The 25286-nt window shown below is 39.7% G+C and overlaps 1 protein-coding gene across 2 annotated transcripts in view; it reads left to right on the top strand.

Annotated features, from left to right (window-relative positions):
- Dchs2 (dachsous cadherin-related 2) overlaps window positions 1–25286 on the top strand; it is a 216929-nt gene that overhangs the window by 118627 nt on the left and 73016 nt on the right. For both annotated transcript variants that reach the window (XM_036191045.1, XM_036191046.1), the window contains exons 4-7: window positions 17240–17476; window positions 18362–19372; window positions 21731–21918; window positions 23134–23233. In XM_036191045.1, coding sequence (XP_036046938.1) covers window positions 17240–17476; window positions 18362–19372; window positions 21731–21918; window positions 23134–23233 — 1536 coding nt within the window. The remainder of the gene's footprint in view (window positions 1–17239; window positions 17477–18361; window positions 19373–21730; window positions 21919–23133; window positions 23234–25286) is intronic.

Below are 25286 nucleotides of genomic sequence, written 5' to 3' on the forward strand. Positions count from 1 at the left end.
TGCCACCCAACCTAAGTTTGGTTGTAGTATAGACAAACTTCAAGCTTTGCATTGCTGAAAAAATAAATAATGAAATGGGTGGCCAACTGCCAGCCCAGGGCAGCAGTGCCCCAGTGTTACTGCAATATGTCATTTGTATGAATTGTGAGGTCTCTAGTACAGATGATAAGTAATGTAGCAAGACTGTTCGTCTTTGTTTCCAGAGCAGATTCTTTCCTAATGTTAGCTCTATGCTCAGATTTCTTACCATGCCATGATGCTCATAATTCTTCATGATTGCCACTCTCCCATGCTTAACATTTGATGTTCTGCTGTGTAGTTAATAAATTAATACCATACCTCATTTTATAAGGGATGTGAGCCTGCTTATGCCAAATACATGATTTTTCTTGTACATGCAAGACAGAATCTGAAATTAATCATGAGCACCTAATGAGTAAATGTTACTTTCAAAGGAAACAAAAGCATGTTAGAGAAATTTCTTATGAGTGCTTTCAGTGCGAGAGCAGAGAATCACAAAAATGGAAAGATCTTCATAAATCAATTGCCTCACTGAACAAAGGAAGGAATTAAAGCAGACGGGATCTGGTAATGTGCTCAAAGGTAGAAATAAGCAATATATGTGTTAATTAGGGTTTCAACTGCTGTGAAGAGACACCATGACCATAGCAACTTTTATAAAGGAAAATATTTAATTTAGGTGGCTTACAGTTTCAGAGGTTTAGTCTATTCTTATCATGGCTGGAAACATGGTAGCATGCAGGCAGACACAGTGCTGGAGACGGGGTTGAGAGTTCTACATCCTAACCCACAGGCAACAGGAACTGAACTGTGACACTGGGTGTAACTTGAGCACAGGAAATCTCCAAGTCCACCCCCACAGTGACACACTTTCTCCAACAAGGTTACACCTACTCCAACAAGGCCACATCTCCTAATAGTGCTACTCCCTTTGGGGGCCATTTTCTTTCAAACTACCACAATATGGAAAGCATGGTTAAGATCACATCTCACATAATAGGTTAAGCATATTTTTCATATGCTGTCTTCTTGAGATTTCAACAACTTTAGTAGATGAAGTTACTTTTATGTTCATGTGCAACTTAGGAATTCAGATTCCCTGTGAATCTGACTTACCCACACAGACACGGTAATAAATCTAACCCTTGGTTTTCTTATTGAACTTCCATTCCTGTGTTCTTTCAATCACTGGGATTGCTTTTAAGCTAAGGGGAAAAGGTAAGATACATACAGGTTCTCTTGTACAAGTAAGTACGGGTAAGAATGATCTCTCATTGTGACTTCCTATACAAGCCTGTTCAAAGCACCAAATTAACTACTGATTTTTAAACTTGCCCTTTTTAATTAAATACTTTAGTAGAATATTGCAGTGAATGTACTTTTCTTAAGAAGTTCTTTGGTTCTCATTATGAGGTAAAATGTCCAGTCTAGTCCTTGTTGCTGCTACATCTAATCCTCCAAATAGTTGGTAAGTTTCCATATCACAAAACAACTATAGACAAGACTTTGCAGGTATCAATGATTAATAGGGAATTGGTGTTGATAGTCTACAGTCTGGTTACTACTGTTTTGGACAATTTATTTTAGGTTCCACATTAGGAGATAATTCTGGCTTTTGTTCTTATTTCTGTTCTTTCTTACCAGCCTATATATTACAACTTAAGTAATGACCCACAGATTATTTCATAACGAGGATTTCTACCATGATTAAGAACAGCTCATCTTTTCCAAAATATTTAATTCTGAAAGTTAATATCACTTAACTAGGGATTACAAGTATTTAATGTTATCTGGCAGACTCAGTTGAAAGATGATCTTCAGCTTACATTTTTTTACTACTCTATAAATCTAAAGCCCATTTCGTCCTAATAAATGGGATTTTAAAAAATAAAAAGGTTACGTAATGAAGAACACAGACCAATGAGAGTGCAGCTAAGGATTTAGACAGGTCCTAGTTCCATTTCCAGTGGGTGTGATAAAATATCCTAGCACCAGGCAACTTGAGGCAGAATGAGTTTATTTGGCTTACAGTTCCAGATCATAGAACATTACTGAGAAGTCAGAACTCAAGTAGATAGTCATATCACATCCATAGCCAAGAGCAAAATGTGAAATCCACACATTCCTGATTGCTTGTTTGCTTGTTCTCAGCTAACTTTGTTGTGTATTGTTCAGGATCCTCTGAGGAGGGAATAGTGATGCCCACAAGGGTCTAGCTCTTCCCACATCAACTGAAAAATATCAACACAGTGCCACATAGGCCAAACTAAGGCACTCTTCAAAGGTGATTATAGGTTGTGCCAAGTTGAGAATGAAAACAGATCAGCACAGTATATAAATCCAAATACTTATTAGAACATGATAACCAGTAATCTGTAAATTTATCAGTATCTGTTTTTCAAGGTTGAAGTTGGTCCTTATACCAATAGCAAACAATGATTTGCAAGGGTCATAAAAAAGCAGAAGCCGAACAATAATGGCACTTTAAAGTATTAAGATGTAGTGTTACAGATTTCAAGCTGATAAATGTATATGCTAAGAGGGCTATTAATTTATGATTTCACTATTTAGTATGCAAAGTATGCACATATGTATGGTGGCACATATATTAAATAAAGATGCTTTCTGGCCCTTCAACTTTTAGTAGAGTTAATCTTATTGAAGAATGTTGGCCTCCGGGAATGAAGATAGTTGGTTGACAAAGTGCTTGCTGCCCAAGCCTGAGGACCCAAATTAGATCTTCAGCACCCATGGGCATGGTGGTGTGCACCTGTAGTCCCAGCACTGGGAAAGTGGAGACAGGAGGATTCCTGGGACTTAATAGCCAGCCAGTTTAGCCAGATGAGTGCCAGGTTCAACAAACTCTCTATCTCAAAAACTCAGATGGAGAAGCAAGTTTTGAAGACATCCATCACTGAGCTCAAGCCTTCATGCATGTCCACAAACAAACATACCCACTAAGACTGACTCTCTCTCTCTCTCTCTCTCTCTCTCTCTCTCTCTCTCTCTCTCACTCACTCACGCGCGCACGCGCACACACACACACACACACACACACACACACACACACACACACACATGCTGGACTCAAATTACACTTTCTCTTTGTCTTTCCTAGCTTTCTAGGTCTTTTGGGGGTTTAAGATTTTAAGAAAGTGCACATTTAAAATGCTTGGTGTATAGAGTCACAGCTTCTTTGATTATCTCCTCTTTCAAGTGATGAATGTTCATTCAACAAACTTGCCTAGACCCAGGTGTGCATGCCTGACTGTTGTTCCCTTCTTGATGCTTTTCCTGGACTTCTCAGTTAATTCCCCTTTGAGTCAGCACATTAAAAAAAAATCTTTCTGTGAGCCAAAGAATTCCTGGGACTTAGTGGCCAGTTTAGCCAGATGAGCTACAGGTTCAACAAACACTCTATCTCAAAAAACAAGACGGAGGAGAAGCAAGTTTTGAAGACACCCATCACTGAGCTTAAGCCTCCATGCATGCCCACAGACAAACATTCCCATTTTTTTGCTTTTTATTCTTTCATTTGTTTTTTGGGAGGGTGGGTATTAGGGTTGGACCCAGGGCCTTACATGTACTAAACATGTGCCCTGCCATTGAGTTGCATTCTTAGACACTCTGCCTCATTAAGAGAACCATGTGTGTTTTCCACAAGAAAGAATAGCTCAGGAAAATCTCCATGTGCTGAACAACAAGTCACAATAGTAAGAACTCTGCAAAATCCAGAATAATCATGCAAGGTATTATGACTCAAATGTAACACGGGTTGTGGAACTTTATGAAACATCTCCAATTGGTGTCGCAAGTTGTAGAAAACCTAACGATTTCAGAGAATCAGATCTGGGAGTGGACAATTTTAGGTAGGTATTTATAACAAGAAACCAAAATGTAAGTTTGAGCTGCAAAATAAACAAAACCTGCATTCCACAGGAATTGTAAATGTTACATGGGTTATCTGAAGGACACCCACCTTGTCAAAGGTAGAGAAGGTTGGCAGGCTGGAGGGAAAAGATGGATAGCTCTGAGGAGCTGCTCTTGAGTTATGGGTTGCTCTGGCGTGAGGTACCTGCACCTTATTGACTATTTGGAGAACGTACTACATGTTCCCTGAGTTAATAACAAGGTTCACAGAAGAATCGTGTCTGGCAGTCATCTGAAAAATATGAAGGAAAAAGAAAAAAAGACTGGCAGCAGAATAAAGGAGCCATTTCTGAAGTGGAGACAAACCACATTCCAGGAGCTTGTAGGAATGAACAGAGCTTGATGTTTCCCTTGGACTCAGTAGATTCAGAGAGAGAAACATGATGTTGTTTTTAGGTTCTGTCTTTTGAGGACCACCGGGCCTGCCTCCAGTTCTTCAGAAAAAGAGAAACAGCAACAAACATTCTGAGTGAAGATGCCACTAAAGTAGCTTCAGATTAGAAATTACAAAGCGGCCAAGTACTCCAAAGTAGCCAAGTGTATACCTTCTATAGTTGGTGCCTTGAAAGTCCTTCCTGGGCCCATTGGATGATTGCTGGGTCCACAGCCTGTGTGCTACTGGGAGATTTTAGAACCTGTAAGAGACAAGGCTTATGGGGAGATGAAGGGATCTTGGTGGGTGCCTTTGAAGGGGATCTTGGGACTGCATGCCCTGTTCTTTCTCTGTTTTTGCTTCCTCTGTCATGTGCTGTCATCGTAGTAGGCTGTCTATCCACAGGTCCCAATACAACAGGGACAATGGACCACAAAGCATATGGAGCTTTCCAACCTTCTGTTGCCCACACTCTCCTTGTCAGACAGGATCATCCCCTGCTGCCGTCAACACAGGAAGCGCACAGGAGATGGAACACGACTTAGGAAAGGGAATCACTAGTTGAGCTACCTTCCATGTAACCTGTATTGAGCCAAAACTATGATCCCAAGCAAACCCTTTTAGGCTGATTCCCTTGGGTATTGGTTATAGCAATGGGAAGCTGACAGACACAATCGCTGGAAAAAAAAACAAGTTGTAAATGACTGTGCAGTCTAAGAAGTCTTCATGCAAGATCATGATGGCAGCGTCTGTCAGGGAAGAGCTTCTGCCCATCCTCTTCCTCCTCTCCCCTTGCTTCAATCATGGATGATTCAGAAACTCCTGTGAGTGAGGTGAGGGGGAGGACAAGAGCTACTCAAAGACAAAGAGAAGGAGCCAATGACTTGACGTGGAGTATGCTTCCTACCTAGAGCTCATGGTAAGGCTAGAGTTCTGATGTCCTTTATGTTTTATTAAGTTAAAACAGTGACCTTGAGTAGCAGAAAGGATTTTATTAATAACTGATTGATAGTGACTATTGAAGCCACTATTGGAAGTTCCAGAATTTTCACTTTGGGACAGAGGAACAACAGCCAACTGCCCCAAATAAATTTAAGTAAGAGGGGGAAAAGGTCAATCTATGATTACATCTCATGAGTTATGTTTTGTCTCCTGTTCTACCCAATTAATGACAGGGGGAGATGATTTCATCTGACAAGGACAGTGTGGGCAAAGGAATGCTGGATGCTCCACTGAGTGGGTATTTATGAAAGAATGTAGTGACACAGTGTCATTGCTAGAATTAAGGTATGAGGTGAAGGTTTGGATCAGTTATGTGATGTGACAAAACTGATCTGAGTGGACGACTCTGGGAATGGTGTGTGTAGACGAGTTTCTAAACAGTCTTATTAAATAAGAAACAGCCAAATACAGAGGTAATAACCGAAGAGATCAGAGAAATACTGAGTAGCTGCGACTAGCCTTAGCTTACCACCATGCAGTAGCTTCCACAGAGAGAGAGAGCATCTTCCTATCTAAAGGGCACTTTTATTGCCTTCCTGTTCTGCCTTCTCATTGTCTCTAAGCCCAGCCACATCACTTCCTCATCACTGCCTATCTATACAGACCTCCAGGTCCATGCTTGGCTGTGTCCTTGACCACACAGAGATTCTGCCTGCCATGTGATCAGATTAAGGGCGTGGGCTACCACTGCCTGACTTCTGTTTATGACTCGCTATGTGACCTCTGATCTCCAGGAAAACTTTATTTATTAACATACAAATAAAATCACATTTCAGCACAATTAAAATATCATCACAAGTGTGCTAGGTGGATTATGGGAGTAGAAAATCTGGATATTATAATAATCCAGGTATAATGAGGCTTTTCCACAAGAAGAAAGCAGTAAGACGGTGCAGAAATAACTAATTGGAGAGTATCTAGTGGTATTGTTTCTTTTGTGTGTGTTTGTGAAAATGTGTGTACAAGTGTGTGTTCAAGTGGTGTGCATATGTGTATAGGTGTGAATAAATGTATGTACACATACATGTGGAGGACAAAGGTTTCCATCAGGTGTCCTCTATAACTTCCCACCTTATTCTTTGAGCCAGGATCTCTCATTGACACTGGAGCTAGCTGATTTGCCTAGATTGGCTAACCTCTTATGTCTGTTTCTCCCAGCACTGGGATTATAGGTATGTGCATGTTTTGTGTGGGTGTGGAGAATCTGAACTTCACTCACTGGACCATCTCCCCCCCCCCCTTTTTTTTAAACAAGGAATGCATGGCTGAATTAATTTTGAAATGTTTTGTCTTAGCTAGAGCATTTGTCTGTTTCCTTAAGTCATTTCCTGTTATATCTGTCACTGTTTCTCAGATTGATTCACACTAATGTATTTTCTTGTTCCTTTTTTTTTAAACTGTGAGCTTGGATCTTTATCTGAGAGAATTCTTTGAACCCTCACAATGATGATGTGTTCCTCTGGAAAGTACTTGTGTCTTGCTTTTGCTCAAATGCCTTGAGGAAATATCTGTCCTCATTCATATTCCCTCTGTCTTCCTGTCTTTCTCTGTCTCTGTCTGTCTGCCACCCCCCTGCCTCTCTCTCTCTCACCCCTCCCCCCACTCCACGGAAGCCCAGGAATCCTGCATGTCTGGCCTATGCTGCATCACTGGGGTCATCCCCAGTGCTATGTCTGTACCACTTAAACTTTTTCTTGGCTTCAATTTTTCCACATTATCTGTATTGTTAATCCAGACTGCAGATTAATACAAGAGCTTTTTCCTATTCATGAATTCTCAAAGAAATGTTTACCAGCTCCAGCACTGAGTTTCAAACCAGACAATTTCCTTTGCAGTCTACTGGATATGAAGCGATTTATGTCTAGTTCATCTTTCAACTGAAACTTGGTGGGATAATTTTATCAGACAAACCCTGGGCAGACTCTCAATCTCCAGCCTGTTCCTACAGAAGCCTGTGATCTGATTTCCTGCTCTCTGATCACCATAAGATCGTTAAAGGGAAAGTTTACTCAAGATTACTAGGGTTTGGCAGATTATCTGAGTCAAGGCTCAATTTAGTATGTTGCTTAATGTCTTCTGACAGGACATTTTAGTCTTTTTATTGTTGACTGATTATTTCAGAGAATGTGTATTCACATTTTACAAAGCAATTGCTTTTGGGAAGGGAGTCCAAGGACCAATAAGGAAACAGAATTTCCCTACTAAGGTTCTTATCTGTAGTTTTTGATGTCCTGTGGTTGTCTTATTTCATGTGAGTGATAGTTAACATCATGAGACAAGACAAGGCCATGGCTGAGAAGCTGTGCATTTGAAGACATGAGCTTGTGTGGTGAAGGCAATGAGGTCTAGCTCTTTAACAGATTCCAGGTCCTATGGTGCCTGTGATTGGAGAGATGGTGATCCACCTCTTCTATAATGTCACACTTAGCCAATTGAGGATTGAAGGAAGCTGTTGCTCATGTCAGCTTTACTGGTTTAGAATAAACTCCATATTTAGTCTGGTCAGTAGAGATGACTTGGGGTATGGGATGTCTGTGGATAGAACTAGAAAGCAATGAAAGCCTATATAAAAAACAAGGAGTTAAGGTAACAGATGACAGTAATATCCCTTTTATTTCTGCACATAAATAGGGTCCTTTACAATGTGTGTGGGAGTTTCAATATTCTATATTTAGGTAAATTGGAGCACCTAGTCAGTACTGTGATTAAATTCTATAACATACATAGCTCATAGAAATAGCAAATGTCTAAAACCAGTCCATGCCGCCATTAAAGGTTAGATATTTTAATAACCAGAACACCAGTCATGGAGAAACGCCTTATGAAGGTAGAATTTTTCACCTCAGTCATCTTGAGTTTTCCAGTTTCAAGGTAAACACATTGATGGCTTGTAGTTTGCAGCTGCTTTCTTTTTCTCTAATTCACCAACTATGACATAAAGATAGACATTTCCCCATGATCTCAGCACCTCCTCCCCATTCGACCCACCCACACCCTCCCTGTGGCCCACCCACTGACAAACTAAATTATTTATTGCCATTTCCAGAGCAGAAGACTCTCCAAGAACACACTTTAAGGAAACCTTCCTTTCCTCATCCACTTCCTTTTCTGTTGTTCACCCTTCTCCCAACTCCTACTGACATACTTCGGTCATGCTGAACAGGGTGCACCCCTCACAGCAGATGGCCATGTTCCCAGTTTTCATGTTAACATGTCCATACTAGGACCCTGAAGTCTTGGCTAGAGGTACCACTCTTCCTGAAATCTGTCCATCCCTACAGCTTTTCAAGCATTTCCCCTGAGGTTTGGAGTTTTCTGTTAATTATTTCTTCTTCCTCCTCATCCTCGTCTTTCTCAGTTAATTAATTAATTTTTCAGTTAATTACGATTTTTAAAATCTTGACCTTTTGTAAGCCTCATATTTTTAATGAGCACTGATCTTATTTTTGGTGAAAACAAAAGGCTAAAATAAGATTATAAGAATTTCATGCCATTTTCTACTCAAATTTAGCATTATAAATTTACTTCCCAATATATAAACATATGTGTTCATACACTGTTGGGAGATACTAATATTTATTTATTTACACATTTTTTGGAGACAGACTCTCATTACATTATAGGCTAGCTTCACATTCATGATGTCACTGACGGGTACATGTATGAATCACCACACCCCAACAAGACTGACCATATAGATAGGCAGTATTACTTTGAAGTTAAAATTACAACATTACTTTTTCTTACTAAAGTCCTAGAATTACATAATACAGATATGGAAAAGATTGGATACACAGTTTAAAACTAGACTTCTTCAAAGGATCAAAGTAACTGATTTAGAGGAGACCAATAGAAAGTGATTCAAAGTCACTGTATACTAGTATATTAATTCTGTTTTGTGTGTTGGGGAGCACATCTGCCTACAACTTAAATCACCCACAAAAGGGACGTGGTCAGATGTGCAACTTCACATTGAGGTTCAAAAAAACCAGTAAAATTTTCAAGTTTTCTTTTTCTTTTTAAAAAATATATAGGTAACTTGTTTGTGAAAGAATGTTTTCAAATACTTTTACTAAAAATTATCTATCTCATCTATTTATCATATCTCTGTGTATGTGTGTGTCTTTGTGTGTGTGTGTGTGTGTGTGTGTGTGTGTGTGTGTATCTGTGTGTCTGTGTGTGTACATGGGTGTTCTACAGACAGCAGAAGAGGAAGTCGGATCCTCTGAGGCTGGAGTTGCAGGTGGTTGTGAGCTGGTGCCCAAGTGAACCAAACTCAGGTCCCCTGGATAGCAGGACACCTTCTTGACTGCTAAGTCATCTCTCCAGCTTGTCAAATGATTTCTAATGTCTCTTCTGCTAGTTGTTACATATTTAAAGTAAGTTGTAGAATCTGACCAAATCTTTGTTAAGGTAATTAATGTCAAAGAAATTCAGGATAAACTATTTCTGGGCTGTGAACCATTTCTTTAAAAAGTTCCTGAACCTTTGCCATGGCTTGAATGTCCAAGGAGTTAATGTAACAGATGACAGTAATAATCCTTACATTTCTGCACATTTATAGGGTCCTTTACAGCATATGTGGGAGTTTTGATATTCTACACTGAGGTAGATTGGAGGCTTCTATATCTCAGCTTCATGTCTGCTTCATGTATAGCTGCTCTCTGAACTCCATGAATTTCAGCAGGTAGATGCTGTTAAGACTCTGTGGCTTTCATGGAGACTCGGATACTCAGAGAGTGTGATGACCTGTTTCCTGTGAGATGGTTAGGTGGAGCAGACGTATCAGTTCATCCTATCACAGTGGAGAACTTCAGATAGGCAGAGTCCATTTTCTGGGCTAGAGTGAAGACAGTCAGGAAGACAATAAAGGGGGAAGGAATGTTTTGTTTGTCACTGTTCCACACAGATATACTGGATCAGTTATGAGTTTAATTTTTTTCTAGAGCATCAGAATAAACCAGCTTTCTGTCTTACTATTGTGACAGCATCTGTCGGTTATCTTGTTGTTTATTTCTTGGGAGGTAATTATAGCATCACTGAAATGCGTGTGTGAGTCAGCATTTGGTTACAACTGCCACACGCACAAACACACATGCACACACACAAGTCTCTCTATGAAGACTATAATTTTCTCTAGCCACTGAACCCTAAGTAGACATGAAAGCACAACAATAACAAAAGCATGGCTTTATTATGTATATTTATTTTTATTTTTAAGTATTTCAAAAATAGTTTTTACCCATTGTCAGAATCTTCCTAGGAAGAAGGAGGCAAATTATATGCTTTAAAGATATAAGAATATGGAGCTCTAGTCTATTAATAATAATGAATGTCATTAAATACAATCGGTAGAGGGTTATTGGTTCTATACCAGGCTCAACAGACCAAACCCACACAGAATCATACATGATGACTTCCTGAATGATGTCAAGAGAAAGTTCAAAACTAATCCATAAATCAGACATGTGTAGCCAGAGTCATAGAGGATTACCTTTTGCTTTAATTTTTATAAGAAAGGTAGCTTTGAAATGACCCAGTACTTATTGTTCTTCCATGCCTTTTTGTCTATAAAGTCCACCTCCTCTGCTTGGCTCATTAAGAAGATTTCAACCATGAAGTGTATCCTGATTCTGGAATCACAAAAGTCGGCCAAGGTCTTTAAACTAAATTTGTGGTCATTTCGTTTGTTGACAATATTGATTGACCATTTTCTACATGTCACTGACTCTTCTCCATATTCTACCCATATTGACCATTTTAACCATTTTCCCTGAATGTATTTGTGATGTACTCAATAAGAAGGCAATACACAGAAGAGAAGGGGCCTCTATGCAAGATCACCCAAGACATCCCTGAAAGCTAAGGCTCTATAACTTAAAAAAAATAACATGCTCCAGCTGGGCAGTGGTGGTGCATGCCTTTAATCCCAGCACTTGGGAGGCAGAGGCAGGTGGATCTCTGTGAGTTTGAAGCCAGCCTGGTCTCTAAAGAGAGTTCCAGGAAAGGCGCAAAGCTACACAGAGAAACCCTGTCTTGAAAAATAAACAAACAAACAAACAAACAAAACAAAACAAAACAAAAAAACAAAAGCTCCACCGGGTGCTTGTTATCCCAGTTGGTTTCCTAGGGCTGCTGTAATAAAATATCACTGACCAAGTGACCTTAAATAACAGCATAGTACCCAAGGTGTCTATGGGCTTGATGCCTGTGTGGTCTGAGAACTAAGTGTTCTCTCTTCCAGGCAGCTTCCAATAGCTGCTAGCAATCCTTGGCTCCTGGTAACACACCTCCAACCTTGCCTTCATCTCTATGTGGCCTTCTTTACATTTGACCCTTCTTGGTTCATTTCTCCTCCTCCTCCTCCTCCTCCTCCTCCTCCTCCTCCTCCTCCTCCTCCTCCTCCTCTTCTTTCCTCCTCCTCTCCCTTTCCGCCTCCTCCTCCTTCTTCTTGTTTTTCAAGACAGAGTTTCTCTGTGTTACAGTCCTGGATGTCCTAAAACTTACTTTGTGGACAAGGCTGGCCTTGAACTCACAGAGATATACCTGCTTCTGCCTCCAAAGTGCTGGGAATAAAGGTATACACCACCACTGCCCGGCTCATTTCTTCTTAGAAGCACTATAATGATTGGATTTAGAGACCACCATAAATCTAGGGTGGTTTCATATTGATATCCTTCAGTTTCATGCACAGACCCTATTCTGAAAGCCTACTTCAGAGGTTGTAAAGAAATATGTGTTTTTGGAGCTGACCTTTCCACTTACTCTGATGCCTTTACAGAAATCTAGTTTTCAGATAATACAGTATTCTTCATTCTATTGTTGCCAAAATTGTGGCTTTTTCATGGGATTTCCTCAGGAAACAGAATCAACTACACAGGTCTGAGTATTCTAGGGGTTTTGGTCTGGCTTTAGGAAATATTTTCCTTTAGATTGAATATTTTAATCACAGGTTAGGATGGGGGGGGTCACAGGATAGGTTGGAGGGAGTTGATATGTGCAATTGGTTCTCTGGAGTTTTCAGAATGTGTCATGTGATTGAGTGAGAGATAAGAGCTGGAGCCTCTGATCTAAAGGTAGGGTATTTGGGCCTCCCAAATGGGAGCTGTCAGCCCATACTTGTGCCAACTGCTCATGCCAGTATCTAGGTTTATAAAGTTAAAAAAGATTTGTTAAGTATTTTAAAAATATTAAATTAAATTAAATACACAATGGACACAGTAGAAACCCATAAACAATATAGGTAATAGAACTATCCACAAGATTAGCCAAGTATAAAATACACATCTATCTGAAACAGGGTTATATAAAATTGCCATTTTATTAGAGAAAGTGGGATATGCTGGTATAAGGAGAGCCCTTATGACCTCCTCCAAAATGCTTCTTTATGAGTGGTATGCAAGTTGTGAGGACAGATGGGTCCTTGTTTAGCTTGTTGAGTCAATTTCTTATGTACTGATTTTTACAGAAGTTCATAGAATATTGATGTTGCCATGATTGTCTCACTTTTCCCTCTCTGAAGATGAAGTTTTAATTAGTCAATCATCATAAATAATCCTGTTTCTTGTGCTACATGGAATCATCCAGCTAACCCTACAGTCCTTAGGATGGAGGAAAGGGAGCTGGTGCTGCAGCATGGGGTCAGTTTATGTCAGGCCAATGTTAAGCCATCTGTTTGCATGTGCTGTTTAACTGAGCCTCACAGTGTATCTGCACACTAAATGGTGTCATTCTACAGTTTGTTTATAGGCAATAATCAGATTCAGAAGGTTTGCAAAATTGTTCAAGGTCAACTATGAGTTGACAGAACCAGGATTTGAAGGCAGCTATACCTGAGGCTGAGAATCTGTCTCCATGGTCTTTTATTGTTCCACAACTCGAAAGAATTTTTTTTTTTTTTGCCTTGCTTCTATGAATCATCTCCCCATGTGGAAAATGTCTACTATGCCAGGTCTACGTGGAGTCTGGTTTTGTTCAGAGTTAATCAAAATCATCCACCATCCACAAGTAGACCTAGTGCTGAGAACATAAAATTAGCATATAGAATCAGAAATCTAACATTCTTAGCATTTGAAGGCAAGGATAAAAAAGCATCACAAACTTCATTCAGTTGTTTGTGGAGTGCTGAATGCAAGAGAAAAATGGATATTTTAAAACTCAGAGAATGAACTCATGCTCTGAGTATATCACAATAGTTAAACTGGTCATGCAACTTTCCCAGAAATGTCTTTCATAAGCCATGTTAAGCAAGTTCATAAGACTTGGATTCATACAAATCTCAAGTCAGACAATTTCATCAAGAATCAAGGTATTCTGAGTGTTTAGTTTTGTAACACAAATTGCAATTTGCTCTGTTTAAATATCCCATATCAAGTGGAAGGGAAAGGTTTTTAAATGCACATGATGATTTGGTATGAGGAAATTCTTTTCAATGGGTGCCTAGGAGTTATGTGACAAGTATTTTCCTATAGTCATTTCAACACCAAAGAGTCTCCTCTTGGCCAGTAACTGGTCTGTGTGGTCTTAAAAGGAGGCAATTCAGTAAGTAAATGACTTTTCAGGGTTCGTGGACTGTATCTAAATGAAAGGTTACATTGGATTCTGTTTGGTGGCCTCTTGCAGTAAGCTATAAATGAGAAGAATTCAGATACATTGTCTTAAAAATAATTGCATCTATAGATTAAATTCTATCATGTGTTTCTAATATAAGATTGGATTTTTGAGTTGAACAATGTTGTTATGAGGTAATTTTCCTCCACAATTTATTGATTTTAAATGTAACCAAGTAAGGGTTGCAGGAAACCTTTCAACAACATCAGAATCTAGTACTAATGTCTAAGTGGACTAGGAATTTTCAAGCCACTTATTCTGTTCTGTTACTTGTTGTTGTGTTTGTACGATGAACTCTCACTTTTCAAAAGAGTTTTAAACATATTAGACATCACCCTTGTGTTAATTGGTTTTCTGTTAGTAATCCAAGTAGTGAAACTTTTACCCCCAACAGGATGGCATTAGGAGGTGGGATCTTCAAAGTTAATTGTATTTAGCTGATGTCTTGACTGGTAGAGCCCCCATGTTGGGATCAGTACCTATTATGGTCAACCTTAATTGTCAGTTTGGCAAGAATGAGAATCCCTTGGGAGATGGGCCTCTGGAGGATTATCTTGTGGAGTTTAATTGAGGTAGAAAGACCTGTTGGCAGTTCCACAGTTTGGGATTCTGGACTGCATGAGAGGATAAAGTGAGGTGGGGCAACATCCATTGTTTCTTCTTTCTGATTTCATGCAATGTGACCAACTGCTTCAAGTACCTTCTCTCCTTCCTTCTCTGCTGTAATGGAAAGTACCTTGAATTAAGTATTTTATTACACAATGGAAAAGCAACTAAGACAAGGTCCTCAGCAAAGAAAGAGACCAAAGCCCAGTTTCTCTGCCATGCAAGGGTGGAGTAAGAAGATAGCTATCTGCAAACTTTCCAAGAAAGCACTTACAAGATGGGGAGCTCTGTGTTACCTTGATGTTTACCTTTCCACCTCAGATCTGTGGGGAGTAAATTTCTATTGTTCAGGCCTCCTGGGATGTGTTATTTTTGTTGAAGCCGTTCATACTGACTAATGCATCTTCTTGTTTTTGTAACCTTTTGACTAGTCTCAATTTAAAAGAAGAAGGATTATTTTGTTCATGCTTTGAGACCACATCTGTCAGAGTGGGAAAGGAGTGATGGCAAATGTCTCAGCCTGAGGCAGCAGGTGCTCAAGGCTGCTTATTCATGTCTCCATGGAACAGATAGTAGAGAAAGAATGGCAACTGACAAAGAGTTATAAACCTTAAGGCCAGCCTTGCCAGGGCCACTTTTCCCAGTTAGGCTCCATTCCCAAACAGTGCTGGACTAGAATAATGAGGCAATTTATATTCTATTATTTTAAAAAACTATCTGTGGGATGAGTTTTGAGGGCTTTGGCAGACTAGCAAATAAAGATGAAGACATTCTACACCTTAACTGGTATAATCTTATGCATCACTTATACCTCAGTAAACCTGAAGGTAAAAGAAAATAGAGGTATTGTATTATTACATTAACTTTCTGAGAGACTTAGGATCAAGGAATTAAAATTGTTGAAAAACTGGGCACTTGTTTGTTTATTTATTCATCTTGAGACAGTATTTCATGTGTCTCAGGCTGCTTTCTAACTCCCTAGGTAGCTCTTCTAGTTTTGTTTCTGTGATTGTGATAAAATACCCCGACCAAAAAAGCAACATCTATGAGAGTTTATTTGGCCTACAGTTACTGTTATAGGTTACAGGTTAGACAGTTATAGGTTACAGGTTATACGGTTATAGGTTACAGGTTATTGTTATAGGTTACAGGTTATTGTTATAGGTTACAGGTTATTGTTATAGGTTACAGGTTATACAGTTATGGGTCTACTATTGTGGGGAAGTCAGGGCAAGGACTTGAGGCAGTTAGTCATATCACATCCCATAACGGATAGAGAATACATGTCGGTATGCCAAGTGCTCAGCCAACTTCCTCTGCTCTTACACATTTCAGTGTCCCAAACCTGGGAATGGTGCTGCCCACTTTCAGGCTGGTATTTCCCACATCAATCAAGACAATTCCCCCAAGACATAGCCACAGTTCAGCCTGATCTAGCTAATTCCTCACGGAGGCCCTATTCCATGGTGATTTAAGGTTGTATAACGGTGACAAAACTTACCATCACAGTAGCTGAGAATGACTTTGAACATCTGATTTTTAGGATTCTGACAGCTGGACAGGTTGTGATAACCCTAGACATGTGTTAGCTCCACATTTGTAACACATGAGACTTCTACCCCGTTATTCCATCATCTGGTGATACAATATTAAGACTAAAAAGAGGGGGCAACATAAATTCTTCTGATGGGGTGTGTAGACAAATTTCTAAGCAGTCTTATTAAATAAAAGAAAAATGGAGCCAAATTTAGAGGTGAAAGTCTTAGAGCTCAGGGAAATAGTGAGAGCCGCCAACCAACCTTACCTCACCAGCTCTGCACTTCCGAAATGCTACGACTTCCTGTCTCTCCAGGCTTTTATTGTCTTGTTGTTCTGTCCTCTCATTGGCTCTTAGCCCAGCTACCTCACTTCCTTGTCACTGTCTGTACAGACCTCCAGGTCTCTATGGTTGGTACTGGGATTAAAGGCGTGTGTCACCACGCTTGGCTCTGTTCCCTAGTGTGTCCTTCAACACACAGAGACCCTGCCTGCCAAGTGATTGGATTCAAGGCATGTGCTACCACCGCCTGACTTTTGTGTTTACTTAAAACGGCTTGCTATTTCCTCTGATCTCCAGGCAAACTTTATGTATTAACATACAAATAAAATACCGCCACATTTCAGCACAAATAAAATATTACCACACTAGTGAGATGCCCCTCAAATGTCTAATGGTTGAACACTGGAAAATTATTGCTTGGAAGAATTTGGACATCATTTAAAAGCATGGTCAAGTTCTTTTGTTGTAAAATAGATGTGTCAATTGAAATTATTCAGTGAGACAGCCAATAGTAAGTGAAAAGATTTATTACAAGACATTGGCTCATGCAGCTGTGGGAGCTGGCAGCTTCTGTTTGGGGTGTTTTAGCTCTTATGTTCTGTCCAGGCCTTCAACTAATTGAATAAGGCCCACTTACGTTTCTGAGAAAAACAAAAACAGAAACGGTTGTATTCTGTCTTTGGTTTTGAATGTTAATCTCATCTCCAAACACTGTTTGACACATACTCAGACTACTATCTGATGAAATGGGAAAACCAAAGACCCAGTCAAGTGGACACATAAAATTAAATATGACGTAGTAGACTTTACGGACCAGACACTTCCATCAGTATTCATTGCATATTGTCTATTCATTGATTTTTCATTTATGTACCCAGGTATTATTTACTTAACATCAACGCTCAGCCATTTGGAAGCTGCCACACTTTTTCTGACGGTCTGTGCTCGAGACGGTGGTGGGCTCACGGCTGCCTCTAATGCTGACATCACCATCCACCTTCTGCAAACCACGCTGGCTTCTGCGGAGTTTGAAAGGCCTAAGTACACCTTCTCAGTTTATGAAGATGTGCCAGAAGATACTCTTGTTGGAACAGTGAAGGCAAGGGAGCCCTTGAGTAAGTGCTGAATTCTTAATGCTGCCCCAAAGTTCATTACTGTAAAATTTCCTATTTGATCAGGTCATGCAACCTTAAGTAGCCATTTCCTTTGGTCCACAACAGACAGAGCAGGAGTACGCAGCTGTTGGCCGGCTTATTGTGCTTTCTCTGTTCCCACCTACCTTACAGTTTTTGATAAAGTCTAGGCATTTTTAAAATAATGCTTAATATAGTACATAATAATTATGATGTACAAAGTGTATGTACTTGAACATTTTTAATAAAATACACCTTACTATATTTACTTCATAACTACAACCCATGCACTTACTTTATATAGCTTTCCAGCTAAACTATCTGTAACTCCCTTTTACTACACAGTGAGTTACATGGTGTTTCAGCTAAAATGTATTTTACTTAAGCATTCCCTTTTTGCTACCAATTTGACTGATTTAAGATTTTGTGTGGATGCAAAGAGCAATTGAGCAAATATTCATGCCTGGCTTTTCTGCCATGTGTAGAGGAACCTCTTCAGGACAAAGTCTGGGAAGAAACTGCTCTCTAAAAGTTGGTCCTTCCCGTCCCCTCTCCTCTCTCTCTTTCCACTTCTGTGGAAAGGTGGATATCATAGAAAAATATCAACATAAATTTAACTTGGCTTGTTCAAAAAGACGTTGATATTGTCTTATTAATGTGGTTCTCTTTCATCTAATGCAAGAATGCTAAAGAAAGCAACAGCTAGTTCCTTGTCCACCAGGGGCTCCCTTTGATCACTTAGAAAGTCTTAAGCCATGTGTCTCACCAGCACTAATGGATGGGTGGAGACTTCACGGTGATCTCCATGGTGGGCATGCACTGTTTCTTTACTTTAGTATACACCGTTTGCGTTCTCTCTGTTTTCAGATTCCTCAGAACCAATCTCTTACCAAATTTCCTCTGGTGATCTGGATGGAAAGTTCTCCATTCACAGGTGGCTGGGCAGTATCCACACCCTGAAGCCTCTGGACCATGAAACACAGCCCATGGTTGTCCTCACCGTCCAAGCTCAGCTCGGCAGCTCTCCAGCCTGCAGTAGCACAGAAGTGAATATAACTGTGATGGATGTCAATGACAACCGTCCTGAGTTTCCCACAGCCTCCGATGACATCAGGATCTCCCAGACCACTCCACCGGGCACAGCCTTGTATCTTGCACGTGCAGAGGACAGAGACAGCGGGCTGAATGGACTGGTCCGGTACAGCATTGCAAGCCCTCAGCCAAGCATGTTCAGCATGGACCGAGGCCGCGGGGTGCTGTACCTCAGGGAGAGTCTGGGAGGACAAGGGGACTTCAGGCTGACCCTGGTGGCTGAGGACCAAGGCAGTCCTCCCCAGGCATCTCGGTTGGTGCTCACAGTAGTTGTTGAAAGCCAAGAACGAAGCCCAGCCGTGGCTTTTGAAAATTTGGTCTATCAAGTAGAAGTTAGCGAGCTTCTCCCACTGATGACTCAAATCTTGCAGGTACAGGCCTACCCACTGCATCCGTGGCATCCAGCCTCAAAGACAACATACTCCCTGGATGTCAGTGTGGACTCTACAGTGTTTGGAATCCACCCCCACACAGGGTGGATTTATCTGCAGCGGCAGCTAGACTATGAATCTACACAGACGTACAGATTTAAAGCATTGGCGCGACTCCCGGAGGAGAGATTGCTGCACAACGTGAGCACTTTGGTAATCGTTCATGTTTTGGATGAGAACGACCATTCCCCAGCCTTCTTGCATGAAAAGGTGTTTTTGAAAGTTGAAGAGAGCCCTATTCCCCTAGGGGTAATAGGCAAAATGACAGCCATTGATGCCGACTCCGGGAAGAATGGGCAGCTGTCATATTTCCTTTTGACTGATGGCAAATTCTTCAAGATGAATCCTAACACAGGTAGCTCTTTGAGGCTTCTATCCATATCTTTAAAAATCAAAATCAAAATACCCCTCAAATCTTCAGGTATATCTTTAGTACAAAGACATTTTAAAATTGGGTTTTGGGAAACAGTATTTTATTACAGTTCTGTGATTTTGAAATGAAGTTAACATTGAAAAGACTCTCCCCTAGCCTGATTCGGTCTTCTTTGCACTCCCCACCATATACTCCAGTGCCAGCCCAGGCTGTACAGTGTTTCAGTTAAAGATGGGTTGCACATAAGTTCCATGAAATTGCAACAGGGTTGAAAAATTCCCATGCACCTCCTGCCCTGTCTTTACTGTCTCTGTTTAGTTAATTTAGAAGCATGACTACTTCCTCTATGTTGCCGTTGCCTTCAGTATTCAGTACAGTGACCGACTGCTCAAGTTCACAGCCCAAGAGCAATAAATAGTGTGTGGCAGAGGTGTGTTGTGAAGGCCTTACCAGCTAGGTTTGTGATAGTGTACTATGTTTGCACAGTGATGATGCTGGTTGGTGAGATGTTCTCAGAAGGTATCCTGACCACAAGCAATTTGTGATTGTTTGTAATTCTATACTGCGCTAGGGGCATGGTCAGAACTGTACTGCATAAGTCCTGGGTAAAGGATTGTTTGGGGCGGCTTTTTTGGGAGGCCTCACCTCTGTATGACATATACTTTCTGCAGTGTATTCCTGAAACCTGCCTCTTTGTGCTCCCTGCCTTCCTATAAAGCCAGGCACCTCATGTATGGAGAGCCTTGGCATTCTCTGCTTATGGAAAGGGGAAAATGGTTGGCCATCTACCATTCTTTTTCCTTTCAAGATGTGCCAAAGATGTCAAAAAAATTTCTTTGTGTGTGTGTGAAACATAAATGCCATCAAGGTCAAACTAGAAAGTTATTTATTATGACTTCAAAACTACTAGGGACATTTATGTCCCTATGCTCACTTTGGTAAGGAAGAAGAGAGAAAGAGGAATCCTTAAATGTGATGTGCTTAATCTTTGATAGTGTAAATTTAGAAGATGTGACTATATTTGGAATGTTATGCTTCAGTCCCCCAAAGACAATGTGTCTAAACTGCACACAGGGAACTGGAAACACAGCAATAACAGAAGTGAGACATGGTCAGAGATGAGAAGAAGTTACTCATTTGGGTCATTTTCATGAAATAACACTCCATTTGCTAATCTGGATGTGGGGCTTTCAGAGTTACAGATAGGAACTTTAAAAATGCTGTTGTGTGTATGATTTATTAAATCCCAGTTACAAAAACACTATTTAAATAAAGTTTATATAGAAAATGCTACAAGAAACAGTATGTTTAAGCTCACTGATTAAGCAACTCACACAGACCTGGACTTTGCTTTCATAGTAGCCTTTTCCCTGTGCAATGCCATTTTATTTGGATTAAAAGTGAAGAAAGCTTAGCAAGAAGAATGTTTGGTGGTGGCTGCTTTATGTTTACTCTCTCACAGATCAATTTTTTTTTTCAAAAATGGCAAGGAAGCCAGTGTAAGGCTGGACAGGAAGAAAAGCAAGACATTCTTAAGGCGTGAGTGGCCTATAAAGGCCATTGGCAATGAGGACAGGCAGTTAGAAGTTTATACTTAGTCTTCATGACTGAAACATGAGGGAATTTGCCAAAGATAGCAATAAGCAAGAATTATAAAGTAAGTTTTGAAAGCGCTGATAGTTATTTGGTAAGTCATTGTATTTTACTCTGCACATATTTGGTGAGTTAAAAAAAATGACATGTATAAATGACAGGTCACTGTCCAGGGAATATGTTTTTCAAGTTATTATAAAGTGATGATAACAATGGCCAATTATCTACAGTTTACAAAGTACTATAAAATATTCAATTTTGTTTGTTTTAGAGAGCAGCCCTAAGAAGTTAGCTGTGAGAGACTGTCAGCTGGGGATCTGGGAACCAAATTCAGAACTCAGGATGCCAATGCTTACATGCTTTCATTGTTCTATGCAGCAGCGGATAAACAGACATTGCAAATCTCCCAAATCATTTGTTTTTATGAATTATGAATACAAAGCATGATAAAAAGAATTTTTCAAGTGGTATTTTCTGGAACAACCTCAGGGATTTTTTTTTTATGAAGTCTCATTATTTAGCAGAGGTTGGCCTTGAACCCATGATCTAATGGCCTCTGCTTCTCTGATGAACTGGCAGCAACTCTTTCAGCAGTCACCCTGAGCAGAATTGCTTTGTATATGAGTGGTCTTGAGGTCAAACCTTTTAATTTAGCTTTTCTTTTAATGGATGATTTTGGACATGGGTGGTGATTATCATGCCAGTGTTCTAGTATACAGTGCCTGTCTTATTCTGCTGTGTTCTCAGGTGAGCTGATCAATTGGTTGGCACTGGATCGTGAGCACCAGGGGCATCATCACATGACTGTCCTAGTGACAGACCACGGCTCCCCACCACGGAATGCCACCATGGTGGTTTATGTCACAATTACCGACATCAATGACAACCGGCCGTTCTTCCCACAATGTCTCCCTGGAAATGAATTTCACATCAAGGTTTGTGAAGTAGCATTATGGTGGGCTTGTAATGCTTTCATCAGTCATTTGTCTTGAGCACCATCTAGTGGTCAAAGTTGTGAATTTGTCGTCAGTCGTGGTATGGCATTGGGTATATTTGAACACCGTACATTCGCTGAAATAAAGAAACTGGCTGTGTGTACTCTTCAGAACTGCCCCTCCAGTTTTATTAAAAGAAATATAGTCCATTGCATATAGACATGATGGCACCCTGGTGTCGGTCACACTCACTTGTGGGTGGGTTTTCATTGCTTTGCCTGCATCTCTGAGCAGAACTCCTCATGTGCAGCTGATTTGCCTTACCGGATGTCACAAGGGCAGTCATTTGGATCAGTGTGTAGTTTTGACATGAGTGAGTATCCATCATGTCAGTATCCATCCAAAGACAGTAAAATGTGGGTTTTGTAAGCGCACACCAAACTTGTAATCATGTAGATATGACCTGTCTTTTCATTTCTATACTTTGTATGTTTATTTCTATAATACATGCACACTGTTTCATATACTTCATAAGAGAATATATATTAAATATGGATCATAAGTATAAAAAGCTTAGCAACTACTGATCTGCAAACAATTGAACTGAATATTTAAACTCTGATCAAATATGTGTAGTGAGCAACTCAAAAGGGTGTTGAGGACATTAGGGAATTTAAAGTGATCTTCCAAAGCCAGACCCGAAGAAAAGTTCTGGCAAAGGGAACATTATTACATCACTAAAATGCCTTGTGTTTTATTGGACATTTGAGCTCCACCCATGAATTTCATTATCACTCCTGGAAAATTCCTACTTACATTGAGATGTGTTTTCTGAAATAAAGGTGGATATTTTGGACTGTAGCAAGCAGCCTAAACAATAACCCAAGAAACTGTTGAGAGAACACTAAACTGTTTAAGAATTTTTAAAAAATAGAAAACTATTTAATTTGACTTTGTTCTAATTAGTTTATTTGCATCTTTGGCTCAAATGCTCCAGATAACTTCTTCAAACTGAGTAAAAATTTAAACAGATAAGGTGGACTCTTTTCATGGACTTCTACCCATGTACCTTTCTGATGGCAGACATTTGAGTGGAGTGTAAACTTTAGAATTGTTAGTAGGTGACTGATATACTGTGTTCTTTCATTTAAAGGTCCACTACTGCATTCTTTAAGGCTCAATGAGTTATCTGTAAGCTATTTTTCTCTTTAACAGGCTTTGGAAGGTCAGCCAGTCAATACATTGGTTACAACCATCTTTGCAAAGGACCTCGATGAAGGACTCAGTGGAGAACTTACATACTCCATCTCTCCAGGTAAAAGTCGATATTTGCAGAGGATTAAGAGTTTTTAAAATTTTAAAATTCCCCTTGACTCTTATCCCTGTCTTAACCTTTGGGAAAGACGCCGTCTCCTTGATCACTCAGTACTCTTACCTAGACAACGTACAATATAAAACCAAGTTGCAAACAAAATCTATTTGCTGTCTGTAATAATCGCTCCATATTTAAGAACACAAAAGAGAATATTGAAAAATTTGTGGAAACTACTAGCAACTTTCCTATGCCTAAATAGAAACCATCCATCTTAAATGCATGACTTGTTGAGAATCTAAAGTCTAAGTCAACTTTTATTGAAAGGAAAGAGGAAGTTAATAGATAAGAGGTGGGAACTAATTTGTGATGTGTTGGAGCACCCATGAATATTTAAGAAGATGACTCACAGGATGAGAATAAATTGTGTCTACCTATATCATACCACATATCATACCAAGCATGTAGAACACTCGATGGTGAGTTTGTTGACATAGACTTACTTTCAAGCCTTCTCTTAAAATGTACAATCTTCCAGTTTGATTCAGTAATTAGCTTTACTTGGCATTGTGTTTGATACCATTTCAAAGGGCATTCATCTTGTTTGACATGGGAAATCAGAGACATCCGTGTCCTTGCCTGAAGCAGAATGATTCTCTTCACAGAAAATACAAGAGCTACAAGAGCAGATGGTGGAATTTGTATGCTTGCATACTCTCAGGGAGCAATGTCACCACATGATGTTAGGCATTTCAGAGATGACACTGTTTCAAGGGTCTTGTTCACTGTGGTGAATTCACAGAACTGACACAGGCACGGGGTGGATTTGCTACAATGCTAGTAAGTGTGAGTTTCACCACACCTGCTCAGACTTTTTCTGAACAGCATAGTGATACCTGTACTATTATTCTATTTTTCTGAAGGGGATTTCCTCAATTCCTATTATCAAGGTCTATACTTGCTAAGGAATCTAGGGAAAATTCCAACAGAACATGCTTTAGACCATTATGAGAAAATTGTAGAGTTGGTTTTTTTTTGTTTGTTTGTTTGTTTGTTTTTTTCCCTACGACAGAGTTTCTCTGTTTAGCTTTGGTGCCTGTCCTGGAATTCACTATGTAGACCAGGCTGGCCTCGAACTCACAGAGCTCTGCCTGTCTCTGCCTCCTGAGTGCTGGAATTAAAGGTGTGCACTACCACCAGTTTTAATAATAGGAATGAAAGGTAAATAAAATAAAAAGCTGTATTGTGTACTGCTTGTGTTAGGAAAGATGAAAGAGAAAGATGTTTAAATGTTTATTTATTGGCTTAGTCTATTTTCAATCAAAATGTCAGCCAGTGTTTAGTGGAATATGACAAGCTGGTTCTAAACTCATAATAGAAGAGCTAAAAAAATGATTGACTCAGACAGTGTCAAAATGACAAATGGAAAATGTGCCACCATAAGACTTTAATTTATAAGGATTTTAAAGGAAGACACCATAGTACTGATGCATCAACAATAGGCCAGTGAACAAGATAACCCATCTAAGTACATGAAGATTTGATACACAATGTGTAAAAGGTAGATGGATCATCAATACATGATACAGACCTACTTTGTTATCCAGATGGAAAAATAAAAATACATATCTACATCTTACGATACAAAATTATGTCATATTTAAATGTCAAAATCTTAATTCTCGCAAAAGAAAGTGTAAGAGGTTGGTTACTTGACATCGAGGGTAAAAAAAAAAAGACTTTTAAACAAGAAAAAATTTAAAGAAGTAGATGAATGAAATTACATTGAGATTCAGGACTTCGTGAAATACGTCACTGTTTACCATGTTATAAGTCTCGGGTCATAGATTGGAAGAAATAACTACAATGACACAGAATTGCATTCAGCTTTATTAAGAACCCTGGAAGACTAGAAAGAAAAGGATGCCAAGGATATTAATAAACAATTTTCAGTCAGAATGACACAGCCAGTTTAATACATGTCTCCTGAGTATAAACGACTTTGAAGAATGGAGACGCAACATGTGATAAACTTACAGGGTGCTTGTGGTAGGTC

Source organism: Onychomys torridus, chromosome 6 (genome assembly GCF_903995425.1).
Source record: "Onychomys torridus chromosome 6, mOncTor1.1, whole genome shotgun sequence".
NCBI lineage: Eukaryota > Metazoa > Chordata > Mammalia > Rodentia > Cricetidae > Onychomys > Onychomys torridus.